The following is a 17711-nucleotide window of genomic DNA, read 5'->3' on the forward strand; positions in this document are numbered from 1 at the left end:
AACTGGAAAGCCAAGGAAAAAACAGTAAAACTTACGTGACCTCCACTGTAATTAAGAAAATGAATTAACATATGTCATTTTTGCTTTAAAGTTAACAGCACTATAGCCCTTGGAAGCATACATGCCGCTAATTACATCGAGGGAAAATATTTTATATTTATTACCTATTGCTGTTGTTAACCAATGTCGAGTTCTTGGCAATAAAGCCATTAACTCTGTTGCTCTCCAAAATAGAAGATGTATTTATTACTTTAATTCACGGTAAAACACTACTTTTTACCGATTCATTTGTAATGTGCTTTTGGTACAAGGAAAATACCAGTGTATAACGCAAAAATGGCCTAAGAATCGCCTTATATTGTACATTTTACTGGATCAATTCGATCTTCTTTGCTATACTATTAAAACTTGCAACCTTACGTAAACCAATGTAAGATACAATTTGTAAAATAAGTTATTTAATTCGTGTTAAGTATTGAGAATTTACCAGTACTCTCAATTCGAAGTTTTTTTTTTTAGTAGGTTATTTTACAACGCTTTATCAACAGCTCAGGTTATTTAGCATCTGAATGAAATGAAGGTAATAATGCCAATGAAATGAGTCCGGGGTCCAGCACCGAAAGTTACCCAGCACTTGCTCATATTGGGTTGAGGGAAAACCCCAGAAAAACCCTCAACCAGGTAACTTGCCCCGACCGGGAATCGAACCCGGGCCACCTGGGTTCGCGGCCAGACGCGCTAGCCATTACTCCAAAGGTGTGGACTTGAAGTTATTATATGTAGCTAATCGGCGATGTATGCAATGGAGGGGGAAAGGAACTGGCCACCCTACCCCATTATCTCCTGGCGTAGTTGCCTCACTTGTGAGTTTCAGACCTGTCTTTGGACAATTGACTAAACAACAACAACCAAACAACTTATGCAGTAATAACAAGAATTCATATCGACCCTCTAGACTTTTTTTAACAACACATTTCAAAATAAAATAAAACTAAATTGTATTTATAACTGCGAATTACATAATTATAGATAAGATACAGAATATAACAATTCAAAAGTCGAATGGTCCATAGCCTTATGAATTTAACAACACACCCATTGATATCCTTCTCAAGATGTGAAAATTGAAAAGTTAAGTCTTACATGTCGAGAAAAACCAGCGACTTAGCTAACATTAGAAGTATAGGCTACTAATCAACATCTAACTTGAAATATTATGGTGTAAGTTGAATATGATATATTTTGAATATTACCTTGACGAAATTAATGAGATTAGGCCTAATTAAAAAAATCGTTATGTTCAATTACATATAAAAACTTGCTAAAATCTTACGTACCATATCGCTCATGTAAACCATAATGTTCTGGGGAACTTTATCACTATCCTATCAAGTGCATAAAGCCTCATTATTGAAATCGCAGAAATCTGTCTCATATAATCAGTTGTACTTCCAATCACTTATAATATACTGTAGGTAAATATATTATCCTATAAGCAATAAGCCTAAGCATAACATGTAAAACAATTTTTACGTAATTTATTCCAAACAGCAATGAAAATAATGCAGTCTTCTCACCTAAACTCTTGAGTCGCCTGGAAACTTTCATCTTCTGTGATTGAAAACACACAAAGGAATCCTTCCCCACTTCGGAAATAGTTGTCCCTATGAAAAAATAACATCACGTAAACATAATATACCGGTATTCGCATGCACTTTAAATACACATTGACAAACATTAACACACACCTAATAGCAGCATAATCTTCCTGTCCTGCTGTATCTAGAATATCAATCTGTACTTCTTCACCATCCAAAACCACTTTTTTACGATATGAATCTGCTTTTGTAGGTTCATAATCTTCAACGAACTGAAAATGACAGAAACTACATTAGAATGTACTCTTACATTTGAGTAGTTGAACTAGGTGTATTTCTGAACTTATCTAACCTCATCATACATAAACTGAAGTGTCAGGGCTGATTTTCCAACACCGCCACTCCCCACCATAATAACTTTGTGAAGTGCAGGTTGTTGATTCGGTTTTTTCGACATGATGTCACCTATGGATATGTTCAATCCTAATGATAAATGCTGAAAAATAAAAGTGACAGATGAGATGAAGTCAACTATGTTGTTTTACTAAAAAAAACGTTATCAAACACATTTAAATATGGGTCACTACAACAATTATACCCACTGGTTAAAAAATATACCAGTGTTTACGAATATATCTGACTAGGTCACATAATTCTCACACAGCACTATGCTTCATACCGGTAGTAGGCAATGTTCTTTGATCCAGTTCTTCACGCTCGAGGAAGTTGTAAAGATTCAACGGTCACGTATTCATATGTTAAATTTGGAATCTGAAAAAAAGTATATGTAACAGTACTATACTTCTATGAAATTTTTCCAAGTAACTGGAAACTCAACACATTACAGTTATACTACAACATTAATCACAATTTAAGAGGCGTTGTCTGCTTCCAACCAAAGCCAACACCATTGAGTCGTTGACCTTTCTAATTGTTTTCAAATTAATGTAGTTACAATTCAAACCGTCACTTTACCATTATATATATTGCATGCCTAGTACTTTAAAGTATCTCTTAAATATCAATTTAATAACTATGATTTAGAAAATTTACCTCTGGAACTGAATTATTATTTTTGGTTTGAGGTTGACTAATCATTAGTCCATGGCAGTGTCGCCAATGTAAGTATGTCAATTAAGTAAATTTCTGTTTCTTGGCTCGTAAAGAATTTAAAAAAACAATAGTGTAATAGGAACAAAAATTATAAATTCGTATATAATAATCTCCACTTATTTATTGTGCAGGCCGGAATAATATGTCAACATGAATTGTTATGATTGCTTGATCTTGGTGACACTGTTCCTGACGCAATGTAGCCTTTCCTTTTTCCTGCCTAGTTTACAAGAAATCACGGTAGATTGCGTCAAATACGTGAGATGGTTGCAACCAATGAAGTGCGTTGGTTGATAAAATACACTCTATTGGTTGACAGAAAGGTTATGTTTATTTCGTTTGATTCGAAGCTCAAGAAATTGAGATCGTATAATAAGAATTTTAAAATTTCAATTATGTTGAGTGTACAATGCAAATTCTACATGATAATTTATATTTTATTCATTATTTCAGGAGTTTACATATAGTATCTTATAACTATGAGTGGAGTAAGACTAGAGGTCCAATGGTCTCCAGTTCATCCTGATAAGTTCATTACATGGGGAACAGATATATATCTGTATGAAGTGGCATCTCTGAAAGATTCTCCAAAATTACCATGTAAGGCAAAATATTATTTTCATATTGATGTCCAATGTGAAATGCGTCGAGATAATGAACATTTTCTCTTTCCAGTAAGTTCGAAGGTGTCTGACACAACAGCCGCAAATTTGTTGGCAACAAATTCAAATCATCGTTATGTAAAATGTATAGACATTTACCCGCAACCAGAACCTGATATTCTACTCGCTCTTGGTCAAGCTAATGGAAAAGTTGTTCTCACAACATTTGGTCCTACAGCATTTGATGCCCTCGGTCTCACAGGAAAGGAATTAGGTAATCAGAAAATAATACAAACTTGAATACAGGTACACCACTTTGTAACACGAAATGTGCAATAAAATCCTATTTTATTCATTATATTGTTACGTATTATGTCCACCGTTCATGTAGGTGTCACATATTTTGTCATTTATGCACACTGAATTGTTAACCGCTTGATACTATTTAATAGGAGTTACAAAATCTGCAGTCAGAGCCCGTTCTAATAACGGTAGGCGCAACAATAGTAGGAACATCAGTAGTAGTAGTAGTAGTATTTAGTATTTATTTATTTAACCTGGTAGAGATAAGGCCGCCAGGCCTTCTCTGCCCCTTTACCAGGGGATTACAACTATAGTTTGAACAATAAAATTACAATTAATATTAAATTTACAATTACAATTACAATAAAAATTAAAGTACGACAAGATTACCTGATTAAATGAAAGCTAGACATTTTATCATAGAAGTTAAGAACAAGAATATTTTTGTATTTACTGAATTACAAATTGAACCTACAATAACAAACTTCTATAGTGATGAAATTACCGGATATTGAAATATTTTGTGATAGGTTAAGAGAACTATTTACAAGAAACCATGTCTGAACGAGTCTCAATTACTGACCAAGTGCCTAGTAAGTTTGCATTTGAATTCAAGTTTATTTCGACAGTCCCTGAAGCTAGCAGGTAACGAATTCCAGAGTCTTGGCAGGGCTATTGTGAAAGAGGATGAGTATGAGGAGGTGCGATGGGATGGTATTGTTAGTATTGTTTCATGGCGAGAGCGTGTGTTCAGATTGTGGTGTAGTAGTAGGGCGTTTGATGAGGGAATAGCCAAGTGATAGGTAGCGAAGATTTGATAGATAGCCTTAGTATCTGTAACAAGGTTAGAAGGGTTTGATGATGGGATAGCTAAATGACATGTAGACTGAAGTCTGTGACAGGTTCAGTGTTTGCTTCAACTTTAGAGGGTGTTTGATGAAGGAATAGCCAAGTGACAGGTAGGCCAAGGTAGCCCTACTGTCTGTAACAAGTCCTTAAACATCTAAAAGCTCTCCATAAAACAATTGCCTTTCAATGGATTTCATCCAATGTTGGATTAGAAGGCAATGAAAAAGTTGACAAGTAGGCACATCAATCAGCCCACACTCTATCCCAGTAGAGGCATTCGAAAAATAGTGTCAAGACATCTTGGAATGGGACAAAAAAGAGACTGCAAAGCAATCAAAGCTCAAAAAGTGGACAAATATACAAGAAGGTCAGAAAAAACAAGAGAAAACTTAGAAAGGAAGCAGTAACAAGTTTTAGCCTAAAGACAGGGCATGACAGTCCTGCTCCACACCAGATGCAAATAGTCATCTACCAAAACGGTGAGACGGTGTCGGGTGGAGTTCCCGGGTAGCTCAGTTGGTAAGAACGCTGGTATGTTCAACCCGAGGTCCCGGGATCGATACCCAGCCCCGGAACAATTTTTCTCTAGAAATTATTCAAATCTGCTTTACAGGAAGCTTTACCTGAAAGACTAGATTTGCATAATATATACGTCATGTGTACGTTAACAGAAAATCACAATTCCAAGTCACACAGAGATTGTGTGCACTCGATGTGGGTCTCTGGCGTTTCGTCAGCCCACGCGAGTTGTGTGGATATAAAGGGAAAAGTTGAGACGGTGTCGGGTGGAGTTCCTGGGTAGCTCAGTTGGTAAGAGCGCTGGTATGTTCAACCAGAGGTCCCGGGATCGATACCCGGCCCCGGAACAATTTTTCCCTAGAAATTATTCAAATCTGCTTTACAGGAAGCTTTACCTGAAAGACTAGATTTGCATAATATATACGTCATGTGTACGTTAACAAAAACCACAATTCCAAGTCACACAGAGATTTTGTGCACTCAATGTGGGTCTCTGGCGTTTCGTCAGCCCACACGAGTTGTGTGGATATAAAGGAAAAAGTTGAGACGGTGTCTGGTGGAGTTTCCGGGTAGCTCAGTTGGTAAGAGCGCTGGTATGTTCAACCAGAGGTCCTGGGATCGATACCCGGCCCCGGAACAATTTTTCCCTAGAAATTATTCAGTCATCTACCAGTTCAATAAATGCACCATCTGCTGCAAAATAAACCCAATCATGGACGAAAATCACCTCCTTCACTGCTTGGTCCTGGAACATCATCAACGTAAAGGAAATTTAGCAAACCTATATTGGGTGTTATTGTATGGAGGGGAAAATTTAGTTACAGCTAACAGTACAATACTACAGGAGCTAGAAGCAACACAGAACCTAGCTGTGAAAATCATTACAGGCGGTTAAATCCACCCCCTATTAAAGCCATGCAAATACTAGTCAAAAATAACCCGTTCAAACAAGAAATCCAAAGACAACGATGATACAATATGAGAAACTGATAAGGATGCCCCAAAATGACTTCTGGTCAAAATATCGGACAACACAAAGAAACCTCAAAACACAAGCAGGATATGCCCAGTATATAAAAACACTAAGGCCAAAAGAACTTGAAGTCAAACCAGAGAAACTGCTGCATCCAAGATCACCATTGAGTTACCATGATATCCCATATAGGACAGAACTGATCCAAAATATAAAGAAATCTAAAGGACTGCCGGAACAGTTAAAATTAGCAGCACTGGGATTTACCTATACACTATACCTACACTGATGGCTGAGTGCCTAATAAAAGTGAAGGTGCTGGAGCTGGAATACACTGCAAACTCTTCAACTTACGTGTTTGTGCAGGACTCAGCTGAACACATTTCGATGGTTAATTGATAGCTATAGATATGGTACTTACTCAGCTCCTTTATAGAATAACTGAATTCGAGAAAGCAGTTATACGTAGTGATCATCAGCGGCTATTAGCAAAATACAGTGCTCTTCCCAACAAATGATTGCAGGAAATACAAAACAAACTTAAAAGGCTGCTGACACTTGAGGTAATGAAATGGCAATTACCTAACAAAAAAAGGCACAAAAATCTAACAGGTATCACAGCATGAAATGCTCTACCAGTCAGCAGAAATAATAATCAACAGAAAGATCAAAGAAGAAGTAAAAGAACAAAATGAAACTGCAAGTAATAAGTCTTGGTCTATCCAAAATAACAAATATTCAGTACCCGATTCACCCAGACAAGAAGCAGTGGCGATGTTTCGTATTATAACAGGACATGACTGCTTGGCAGCTAACCTACACAGGATTTCCATATATCCATCACCAAGTGTATCCTATGCAACGAGGAAAACTCAGTAATGACAGCAGATCACCTTCACACATGTCCAGCATTAGCTGCATTAGAGTTGACTTCAGCATCAAAATTATATTGGGAACTGAGAAGGAGAATGGAGTTCATCCAAGTTCTTGGGTGTTAGCCTACTACTACTGCTGCTACTACTACTGCTGCTACTGTTACTGCTACTGCTACTACTACTGCTACTGTTACTACTACTACTACTGTTACTGCTACTACTACTGCTACTACTGCTACTGCTACTACTGTTACTGCTACTACTACTGTTACTGCTACTACTACTGCTGCTGCTACTGCTACTACTGCTACTGTTACTACTACTACTACTGTTACTGCTACTACTACTACTACTACTGTTACTGCTACTGCTACTACTACTGCTACTGTTACTACTACTACTACTGTTACTGCTACTACTACTGCTACTGCTACTACTGCTACTGCTACTACTGTTACTACTACTACTACTGCTACTGTTACTACTACTACTGCTACTGTTACTACTACTACTACTACTACTACTACTGCTGTTACTGCTACTGTCACTGCTACTACTACTACTACTACTGCTACTACTACTGTTACTGCTACTGTTACTGCTACTACTACTACTACTGCTACTACTACTGTTACTGCTACTGCTACTACTACTGCTACTGTTACTACTACTACTACTGTTACTGCTACTACTACTGCTACTGCTACTACTGCTACTGCTACTACTGTTACTACTGTTACTGCTACTACTACTGCTACTACTACTACTGCTGTTACTGCTACTGTTACTGCTACTACTACTACTACTGCTACTACTACTGTTACTGCTACTGCTACTACTACTGCTACTGTTACTACTACTGTTACTGCTACTACTACTGCTACTGCTACTACTGCTACTACTGTTACTACTGTTACTGCTACTACTACTGCTACTGTTACTACTACTACTGCTACTGTTACTACTACTACTACTACTGCTGTTACTGCTACTGTTACTGCTACTACTACTACTACTGCTACTACTACTGTTACTGCTACTGCTACTACTACTGCTACTGTTACTACTACTACTATTGTTACTGCTACTACTACTGCTACTGCTACTACTGTTACTACTGTTACTGCTACTACTACTGCTACTGTTACTACTACTACTGCTACTGTTACTACTACTACTGCTACTGTTACTACTACTACTACTACTACTACTGTTACTACTACTGCTGTTACTGCTACTACTACTACTACTACTACTGTTACTACTACTACTACTACTACTACTACTACTACTGTTACTACTACTACTGTTACTGCTACTACTACTACTGCTACTGTTACTACTACTACTGCTACTGTTACTACTACTACTACTACTGCTGTTACTGCTACTGTTACTGCTACTACTACTACTACTACTACTACTGCTACTACTACTGTTACTGCTACTGTTACTACTACTGTTACTGCTACTACTACTACTACTACTACTGCTACTACTACTACTGCTACTGCTACTGTTACTGCTACTGTTACTACTACTACTACTACTACTACTACTGCTACTGTTACTACTACTGTTACTGCTACTGCCACTGCCACTGCCACCGCAACCATGACCAGCATATTGGGAAGCCAGAGAAAAGATGATGGGATAATTGCCCATATTGCCATAGGAACAACAGAGTGCCATCTATCATTTTATAGATCATTTAAATGATTTTGTTATGTGTACTAAGTGTACCTGTATTCAACTTTCATCTAGAATGTAGAATGGTAATCTTCGAAGAAAGGTCACTCTTCCTTTCTCACCAAACCTAATCTGACTTCTTTTAGGTTAGATGTGTTGAGGAATAGAGAGTAACCTTTCCTTGGAAATTACCAGTTTATAATTTAAAATAACTTATTTTTAAGAAATACTGCTATATTTCCTATTACTTTTATTGTTGTAACAGGTTCTTCTAAAACTATGGCTGGATGTGGTCTCTCTAGTATTTTGGTATTTGTTTTAATTTAATTATGTGGTCATCCTTAATTAAGGCCAGACGATTTATTTCTCTCTCTCTCTCTTAACAATGCTCACAACTGCTGAGGTTATATCAGCATTGCCGGTGTGCCAGAATTTTGCCCCACAGGAGTTCTTTTACATGCCAGTAAATCTACTGACATAAATCTGTTGCATTTAAGCACACTTGACCTGTTTCTGGTAAGCTGTGGTAATTCAGATGTATGTTTTGGGATGTTCTTGTGTTATACTCATGACAGGTTGAATTTGTTATAAAGGATTTTATGTTTTGATGAATAAAACATACTATTTCTAAAATATGTACGCAGGGAACAGGTATGATTTCACCTACAGAAAAGTAATCTTTTACCAAAAGAAATACATATCTTTTCTTTTTCAATTTGCCTTATTCCACTGTTACATTAATTTTACGGATCAAAATCACTTAAGATCTATATTTACGAGAAAATTTCGTAATAAATAATTCCTCATAGGCTATAATGAGACATAGAATAGTAATATGCATTACAAGAGTGGTATGTTGAAGTTTTCATGTTCGAGGAAAAGTTTGAAAAAGGGAAACGTAATTGAGCTTTTTTAATTTCCGAGAATTGAAAGAAAACATACCGCTCGTGTATCGTACATTATTTTGTGCGAAGATCATTTATTACATACCTGAAAGAGGAATTTCTAATTAGTTGCAATGAAATCTCCATCTTGGTTTCTGTTCAATGACGGCAAATTTGTAAAACAAAAATATCTATCTTCAACATTGTTGCTTTAAAATGTTTTCTGTGTTTACTATACTCCAGCAAGCTGTGATATACATCTGTCTTTTTTTTTTCCCCAGTCCATAAATGCGAACTTAAAACAAACGATAAGGTTATGTAATGATTTATTTTTCATTTTAATATTTTAACAATATTATTTATGTAACATATTGCAGTAATAACATCGGCATCTGGAATCTTGTTGATTTTTTCATGGCTTCCTTAATGTTACTTGCATCACGAATCCAGTAACTTTAGTGGAGTTGTAGAGTTTACTTAATTTTTGCAAACATTTAAAAACAATAATTAACAGTGCAATTTATTTATTTATTTATTTATTATTATTTTTTGCTAATAATTGTAACATAAATTATAAAATATACAGAGAAATTTTAGCTCGCCCCTTAAAGAGTAGAACTTGTTCTCAGTGGCGGATTCCTGAATTGAAATTAATAATTATACAATACAATTATAATTAATAATTATACAATACAATTTGCAATTAGAGTATATAAATTTAAATTTACAATTTTTCAATTTTTATAAAATCCATACATAACTTTTTAAATTTAATACTAGAACTATTAGAATTGACAAGATTATGATATTTAAATATAAGTTTGTTATATATTCTTGGGCCTAAATTACTACTATGATTAAATACTGTAACAGTGTTGCATTTTGGTTCAAACAATCTTAAAGAATTCATACCTTTTGGTTCATAACTATGAGAATACAATTCAAAATTATTTCGATTTTTATGTATGAATTTTATTAATACAATATAATAAATTTGTCTTACGTTAAGTACATTAAAGTCTAGAAAGAAATTTTGAGATGGAAAATCAATAGGTTTATGAAGACATATTTTAATTATTTTCTTCTGTAATAAATAAAGTGGATTAAAATTGGATTTAGGTGAAATTGCAGTGGTAAGTTTCCAATTTATAATTATTACTATATTGAACGTCTCTAAAAATAATATGTTAGAAGCCTAAAGCAGTAAAATCAATATGTCACTTAAGCGGTAAGAAGAGGAAAATTGTTATGTGTGTTAGATTGCGAATACTGAATGTGGAATTTTAGACTTACCGCGGATTGGTTTTGTGCGGAAGCCAAGCAAATACACACGATCTCGCACAAAAGTAACAATAAGTTACAGATGTGTTGTGATTTTTATTTTCTTTTATGAAAGTGTATTTGTGTTTGATTTTTATAATTAATTGCAGTGCCAAGACATGCAAGGCAATGCAACACTGTGCAGTGGAACCCGGTGGATTCAAATCTATTAGCTGCAGGCCTTGATAAGTATAGAGCCGAACATTCTGTTATACTGTGGGATGTGTTGAAGTGCCCTCTACATGGCGATGGAAGGAACGCGCCCAGTGTCTCCCTTCAACATCATGCTGCATCACCAGGAGCTGAATTAGCACGGCCTTTGGCTGAATTTGGCCTATCAGAAACCACGCATTCACTTGCCTGGTTTAACTCTCAGCCCAGAAGCTTGGTCATCGGTATGAACAACAAGCATTTGAAGCTTGTTGACTTCCGAGGTAAGCCTGAAAATTATATGTTGATTAGATTAATGAAGTACACATTTCAATCTTAAAAATTAGAGAAAAATAATTTTTAAGACGTCATTTAACTTAGGTGGGCATCAGTGGCGGCTCCTGCATATTTCTTAAGAGGAGGAAAGAAGTTAACAGCACAAAATGACACCTTTTTGAATGAAACATGCTACAAATTAGCCTACATGCATACATGTAAGACTAGGTAGTGTTGGGGTTGGCCTTCCATTCTGTATAGCAATAATCTGTTCTTGTAAACTGAGTTTCCTAAATTGTCCAAAATATATTATATTTTCACTTCCATTCACTGTTGAATAATTGCGCAAATTAACAATTACAAGGAAATTCACAACCTCGTAGCATTTTTCGAGCACACTACAGCATCATACATGTTGGAAGAGACTAGCTACTAACTCGTAACCGGAACTGTTTTACGGAAATGAAAATGGGAATGGGAAATAATCTGAGGAAAGCGAGAACACTGCACCCACCCACGTGGTCTGTGTTGCCACATCTACATTTTACAAGTTCAGTATCACATGCTTTTGAAGAATGACAGTTCTTGTAAAGTCATACTATCATTATTGTTCAAAGCTGCCGGTGGCCAATTAGTTTTTTATGTTAAAAGTGATGTAGTTTGGAGTACCTACTTTCAATTTCAAATATATTTGTACAAAACTGACAACTTGGCTGTTGCTCTGTCTAGTAAACAATGAATAGAAGTGAATTTCAAGGGCCAACTACGTAAAACTACTTCCGCTTTGTTTTACATAAACCCGACTTTAACTTTCAAATATCCACGAAAGTTTCAAACCATGAATAGTAGCCTATATAAAGTGCAATGAATAATATTTTTGATTTATAATTTTAAAAAAAGTTTACATGGTGTCTTTCATAGCGTTGCGTTAAAACTGTTTTTGTTGTGCCTCCTCCTAGATGTGTTATAGTCCGGTTGAATGCAGCATCATTAGATGGCAGCGGTAGCGAGCTTGCTGCACGACCAGTCGGTTTCTATTTCCCGCCCATGCGCTGATTCAGAGGAGGATCTCCTCCCTCTCCGTTCATTTACTTGCTTTAAAACTCTGCTTCTTTCTCTGGCCGCTACTGCGCTGTTGTCTATGTGTATTAACTGCAGTAGAGGAGGAATGGAGTGCCTTTCCTCCACACAGATAATCTCGCATCTTTCTCACAGTTTTCTACAGCACATGAGCACGCGTCGTTTAAAACTTGATCAACCGAGTTTTTGTTATAGCTGTGAACTTAAAAATTATCGAATCTTCCTCGAATTTCAAGGCACATATTTTATTTGGTATTTACTTTCAAAAGAAGAAAATGTGAGGAGGATGTTCCTCCCTTCCCTCCCCCGAGGAACCGCCACTGGTAGGCATGTATCTAATGCTCTTGATTTAACACTCGAGTTATTTTCTCTCTTGCTTCCCAGTGTTTTGATGTAAGAATTGTATTTCTTTAAGTGCTTCTCAGTGTGTTCAATGATTCATATCCATTTTTTCTTCTTCTTGAGAACACGATACACAATTTAACTTATTAAGTGAAAAGAAATCTCGCGACAGGTAATTGATAGATGTGTCACATCAAACCACACCATCCTGGAAGAAGAATAAAGCAAATTTCCATTCCTCCTTTTCTCTCTCAGTTTTATCAAATTATCAATAATTGCACACAGAACTGCCCAAAGGTATTATTTCAGTAGGAGCAAAATACTTGCTTAATATACTGTACATACTTACAAATGGGTTTTAGAGAATCCGGAGGTTCATTGCCACTCTCACTTAAATTCGCCATTGGTCCCTATCCTGAGCAAGTCATTTGACCTCTTGCACTCCAATATTTTTCAAAGATATTATCATGGTCAGCCACTGAAGCACAGATTTTGAGGTGTTCCGAATCCATTTCTTGGTTTGAGTTGCACAATGGGCAGTTAGGGGACTGATATATTCCAATTCTATGCAGATGCTTGGCCAAACAATCATGGCCTGTTGCCAATCTACTTGCAGCTACAGACGATTTTCGTGGTAAATTGGGAATTAACTGTGGATTATGATGCAGAGAGTTCCGTTTTTTCCCTTGAGATTGTGTTATCAAATTTTGTTTGTTGAAGTCTAAATATGTAGATTTAATAAATCTTTTCACAGAGTAATATGTAGATTTAGTAACAGGTCTGTAAGTAGCAGTGCTGCCCTTCTTTGCTAAAGCATCCGCATTCTCGTTTCCCAGGATTCCGCAATGGGATTGTATCCATTGGAATACAATTCTTTTATTGAGTGATATTAATTGAGAGAGCATTTTAGTTATTTCTACTGTTTGAGATGAAGGTGTGTGTTTAGAGACTATTGATAGAATAGCTGCTTTGGAGTCTGACAATATAACTGCATTCTTAAATTTATTGATGTGGCATAGAAGATTCCTGAGACATTCACTTATTGCAACGATTTCACTATCAAAACTTGTTGTTCCATATCCAAGAGATCTATAAAGTGAGAAGAGACAGCACGTAACACCTGCACCGGCACCGTCGATGTATAAATGTAGCCAGTTTTGTGGAGGGTACCTAATATTAATTGTCTCTAAAGATAATTGTTTCGTTATTTCAGTGTTTACTTCTGATTTCAGTATTTCTTCTGTTAAATTTAGATTATATTCTATATTTAATAGAGTTAAAAGGTTTGGTTTAATTTGTAAGAAAAAATTGTTGAGAATGTTTCACGCTTCGTATGCAATTGTTAATTGATAGATCTTTATTTACTTTTTTTCTGTAATCATGTTTATGTTCTTGTGTTATTAAGGCATCATGAAGCATGTTGATTCTGCACCAATCCCACAAAGAGCTTCCACTTTGTTCTGCCCATTGCTAGGTCATCCCAATTACCCACCTCGGCAGTTGCGAGCGTCGTTAAATAAACCGTAATAATTATTATTAACATCTCTCTTCATGCATTCTTTTGTGATCTCATCCTGCCATCTGTTCCTTGGTCTTCCTGCAGGTCTTTTGCTTTTGAATGTTCCAAAGTAACCCTTCTGTGTCCTCCATGCTCGCCACATGCCCTGCCAACGGTAATCTTTTTGCAATTACTAAGTTTGTGATTGGAGATCTATTATTATTCATGGATATCATTGTTACTTTTAATTTTCCACTTATTTTCAGAGAAGTCGAAGACTAGACCAAAAAACTTATAACATTTTGTTTTCAGATAGGTACAGTATTGTCATAATGTGCTTGTGTTATATAATCTTGAACTGCTAAATTTTGTTCACAGATTCTATTAAGGTTTCAAATTCAACGCCAACGAAAGCAGTATATGGACTAGTAGTGGATCCAAATAATGATCATCAGCTAGCATCATTTGTAGAAAATCAAATATCTGTGTGGGACACAAGAAACTTCGAAAAACCAGTTCTTACTCTCAGTCAGAGCAGACCAGTTACTAAAGTTCTGTGGTGTCCAACAAGGTACAGTTCTCAGGAAAATAGTATTTATTACTATGATATACTTTTATCCCTCAGATTGAGGTTCTGGCTGATATGTAGTGTATTGTCGGACCATCGGATCTATGCCCCTTCAGTGCTGTCGTCGTTCTTGGAAAAGTTAAAGCCTCTACTCACCCCATTCCACCCGTTTCTCTCCCACTACGTCAAACAGCAGGCCACGAACCTTGCCGAATAGGGATGTTGCCAAACTTCCGTCAAACAGTGTCATGTCTCTTGAATATTGCTTATAACACTGTAAGGTTAATTATTACTTATTCATAATTTAATTTAAGTAGGCCTAATGAAGCTGATTGACTTATGCAAAATGCTATTACGTGCTTAATAATATTTCTTTCACACTCCGTGCTACAGTAGTCATGTTGAGTTGACAACACTGGACTGCAAGTGCAAATAAACTGTCCCGCAAGAAGGCTCAAAATTGTGAGTAGTGGGGGAGAGAAAGAGAGAGGGATAGAAAAGAGAGAAATAGGAATACAGGGAGAGAAATGAATTGCCGAGGCTGAGAAGGAATTAAGGTTCAGTTCGCATATCTTACGGGGGCACATAAATTTCACTATACTTTCAAATATCTTTATTTATGTATGAAATATTGTAGTCAGGGTTGGCAAAAACCCTGTTCTTTTTTTTTTTCAAAAACCATCTGCCCACTGGAGTTTCTCGGGTTTCAAAAAAAAATTACCATTCTTATTCATGTGAAAATGTTAGTAACAATTAATTTTAGTTTTTAGATAAACATTTTTTGTGTGTGTGTGTGTGCGTGCGTGCGTGTTTTTTTTACCACTTTTAAATTTTATAGGCCTACCCAAACTCAAAGTAAGTTTAAATTTAAATAATCCTATTTCACAGTAAGGGAAGTCCACTGAGAACTGAATCTGGGAGTTCCTTCGAGGGAATTCCCATTCAATTTACTCCAGGGAATTTACCTGACTACCTCTGTGCAAGTAGGATTTGTGACTTGTAGTTAGTGGTTAGTGACAATGTCGATATTCAAATTTAGTGTTTGACTTTGCCTATATATGTCAAATAAAAATCTATTACTTTTTTTTTTTTTACAAACTTGTTTGAAATATCTGTTATTCCATTAATATGATTTAATTATTACATTGACTAGTACTTTGTAAATTCTAAGAATTTTTGATGGATTGTTCAAGTAAATATTAAACAAATAATAATTTTTTTAGGCATTTTAATAAATGCTTGCATACTTACTTACTTACAAATGCCTTTTAAGGAACCTGCATGTTCATTGCCGCCCTCACATAAGCCCGCCATTGGTCCCTATCCTGAGCAAGATTAATCCAGTTTCTATCATCATATTCCACCTCCCTCAAATCCATTTTAATATTATCCTCCCATCTACGTCTCGGCCTCCCCAAAGGTCTTTTTCCCTCCAGCATCCCAACTAACACTATGTATGCGTTTCTGGATTTGCCCATACGTGCTACATGCCCTGCTCATCTCAAATGTCTGGATTTAATGTTCCTAATTATGTCAGGTGAAGAATAAATGCTTACAATAATAAATTTAATTTGGTACCGATATACTACATTAGATAGGCACCTTCTTAATAATGATTTGCACAGTATAAAATAATAAAAATGATTGGAATTGAGGGGTTTGCCGGAAAAAGGGTGTATACGTCAATATGGCGAATTCAGATACATGCAATCTAAGATTTTAAAACGCACCTGAATAAAATGTTATAGACGCACGCAGCCCTGTCCTGCAGGTATGTACAGTACAATCAAAACAAAATTTCGCTACTATAATTATTCACTACATTTTAAACCTTTTCCCGAAGAAGGGCGTATAGGTCTACCCGCCTTTCTTCCGGCAAAGCCCTCAATTTTTAATAAAGAAAAATTTTATATCACTTGCAACTTTATTCGAATTCTTTTTTTTTTTATGTAAATTTAAAAAATCCCACTCTCAGTCAAAACCCACAGATTTTTTCAGGCTGATTTTACCCGAAAAAACTCACTGGGTTTTTCAGGTCGGGGAAAAGCATGTCAACCCTGATTGTAGCTAGAAGCTCCTGTGTATTGAATGTTTTTATTGTAAGTGATAATTTGGTGATTACCTGTCCCTCTGAAGTCATGGAGTATATAGACAGAGCAACTGGAGTGTATGCAATCACATGCTTAGCAAACATCAGAGATCAACTCCAACTGTTTACTCGGTAGCTACTAACCAATGAAAAAAAAAAATTCTGTTTGAATATTTATGTAATTGTCGTTGTTTTCCGCCAATGTTGAACTGTTGAGGTTTAACTAGCCTGCGCCATTATATGTATGTATGTATGTATTTATTCACACTGCAATGGGTATATACCCGGTGGCAGTGGTAACTAATTACACTCAATAATGACAATAATAAACTTATTAATTAAAAATACAATTAATAATAATACTAATAATTAATACTAACAATAATTTATAATAATTATAATAATAATAATATTAATAATAACAGGGAACATCCTAACTTAAATGAAGCACGATAACTTAAAATAACATTTAAAGTAAATCTAATTTGTATCTTAAGCCTAAGTTCGAAGTAAAACCCACAGGTATGATATGTTCATATCTGCACAAGTACCTTTCAGCACTACACTCATTTTGCTGTCAACTCACTCACTGCACTGGAACTACGACACATTTCACTGATTCTATCCTGATTTCACTAACACTTCAAAAACATTTCACTGTTCAAATACTTTGCACTGCCACTATAAACTATAAAGCTTCACTGACAGGAACACGTTTCACTTACACAGCATACTTCACTGACACAACACACTTCACTGACACAACATAATTATTTACTGATACAACACTTCAATAACAAAATGTCATTTACACCCTTTAAATACTGTGTATAATTACCGTCTATTAGTAAAGTCCTTAAGCAATCAGATTATGTTGTGTTTGAAAGAATTACACTTAATTGATCTCCATGCTCTCATATTGTATGGACACATGGCCGTCGAACTCAGTGCAATCCTTTATTATAATTATGTTTTTACTTTTG

At 35.8% G+C, this 17711-nt stretch overlaps 2 protein-coding genes across 5 annotated transcripts in view; one reads left to right on the forward strand and one right to left on the reverse strand.

The window, feature by feature from the left end:
• Positions 1-2886, reverse strand: part of Rala (Ras-like protein A) — a 49443-nt gene extending 46557 nt beyond the window's left edge. For 2 of the 3 annotated variants that reach the window (XM_069844547.1, XM_069844545.1), the window contains exons 1-5: positions 2652-2886; positions 2278-2369; positions 1951-2094; positions 1749-1870; positions 1578-1664 (exon numbers count right to left, since the gene is read on the reverse strand). In XM_069844547.1, the coding sequence (XP_069700648.1) occupies positions 1578-1664; positions 1749-1870; positions 1951-2055 (314 nt within the window). In that variant the 5' untranslated portion in view covers positions 2056-2094; positions 2278-2369; positions 2652-2886. Of the gene's footprint in view, positions 1-1577; positions 1665-1748; positions 1871-1950; positions 2095-2277; positions 2370-2466; positions 2560-2651 lie in introns of those variants that run through there. The other variant, XM_069844546.1, reaches the window with a different exon arrangement.
• A 136-nt stretch (positions 2887-3022) lies between these two features.
• Positions 3023-17711, forward strand: part of mio (GATOR complex protein mio) — a 114431-nt gene continuing 99742 nt past the window's right edge. For both annotated transcript variants that reach the window (XR_011335753.1, XM_069844539.1), the window contains exons 1-4: positions 3023-3311; positions 3387-3587; positions 10836-11159; positions 14450-14642. Coding sequence is in view for 1 of the 2 variants with exons in the window: in XM_069844539.1 (XP_069700640.1) it covers positions 3191-3311; positions 3387-3587; positions 10836-11159; positions 14450-14642 (839 nt within the window). In the remaining variant the exon portion in view is untranslated. The remainder of the gene's footprint in view (positions 3312-3386; positions 3588-10835; positions 11160-14449; positions 14643-17711) is intronic.

The sequence above is a fragment of the Periplaneta americana genome, chromosome 13 (genome assembly GCF_040183065.1).
Source record: "Periplaneta americana isolate PAMFEO1 chromosome 13, P.americana_PAMFEO1_priV1, whole genome shotgun sequence".
Classification (NCBI taxonomy): Eukaryota; Metazoa; Arthropoda; class Insecta; order Blattodea; family Blattidae; genus Periplaneta; species Periplaneta americana.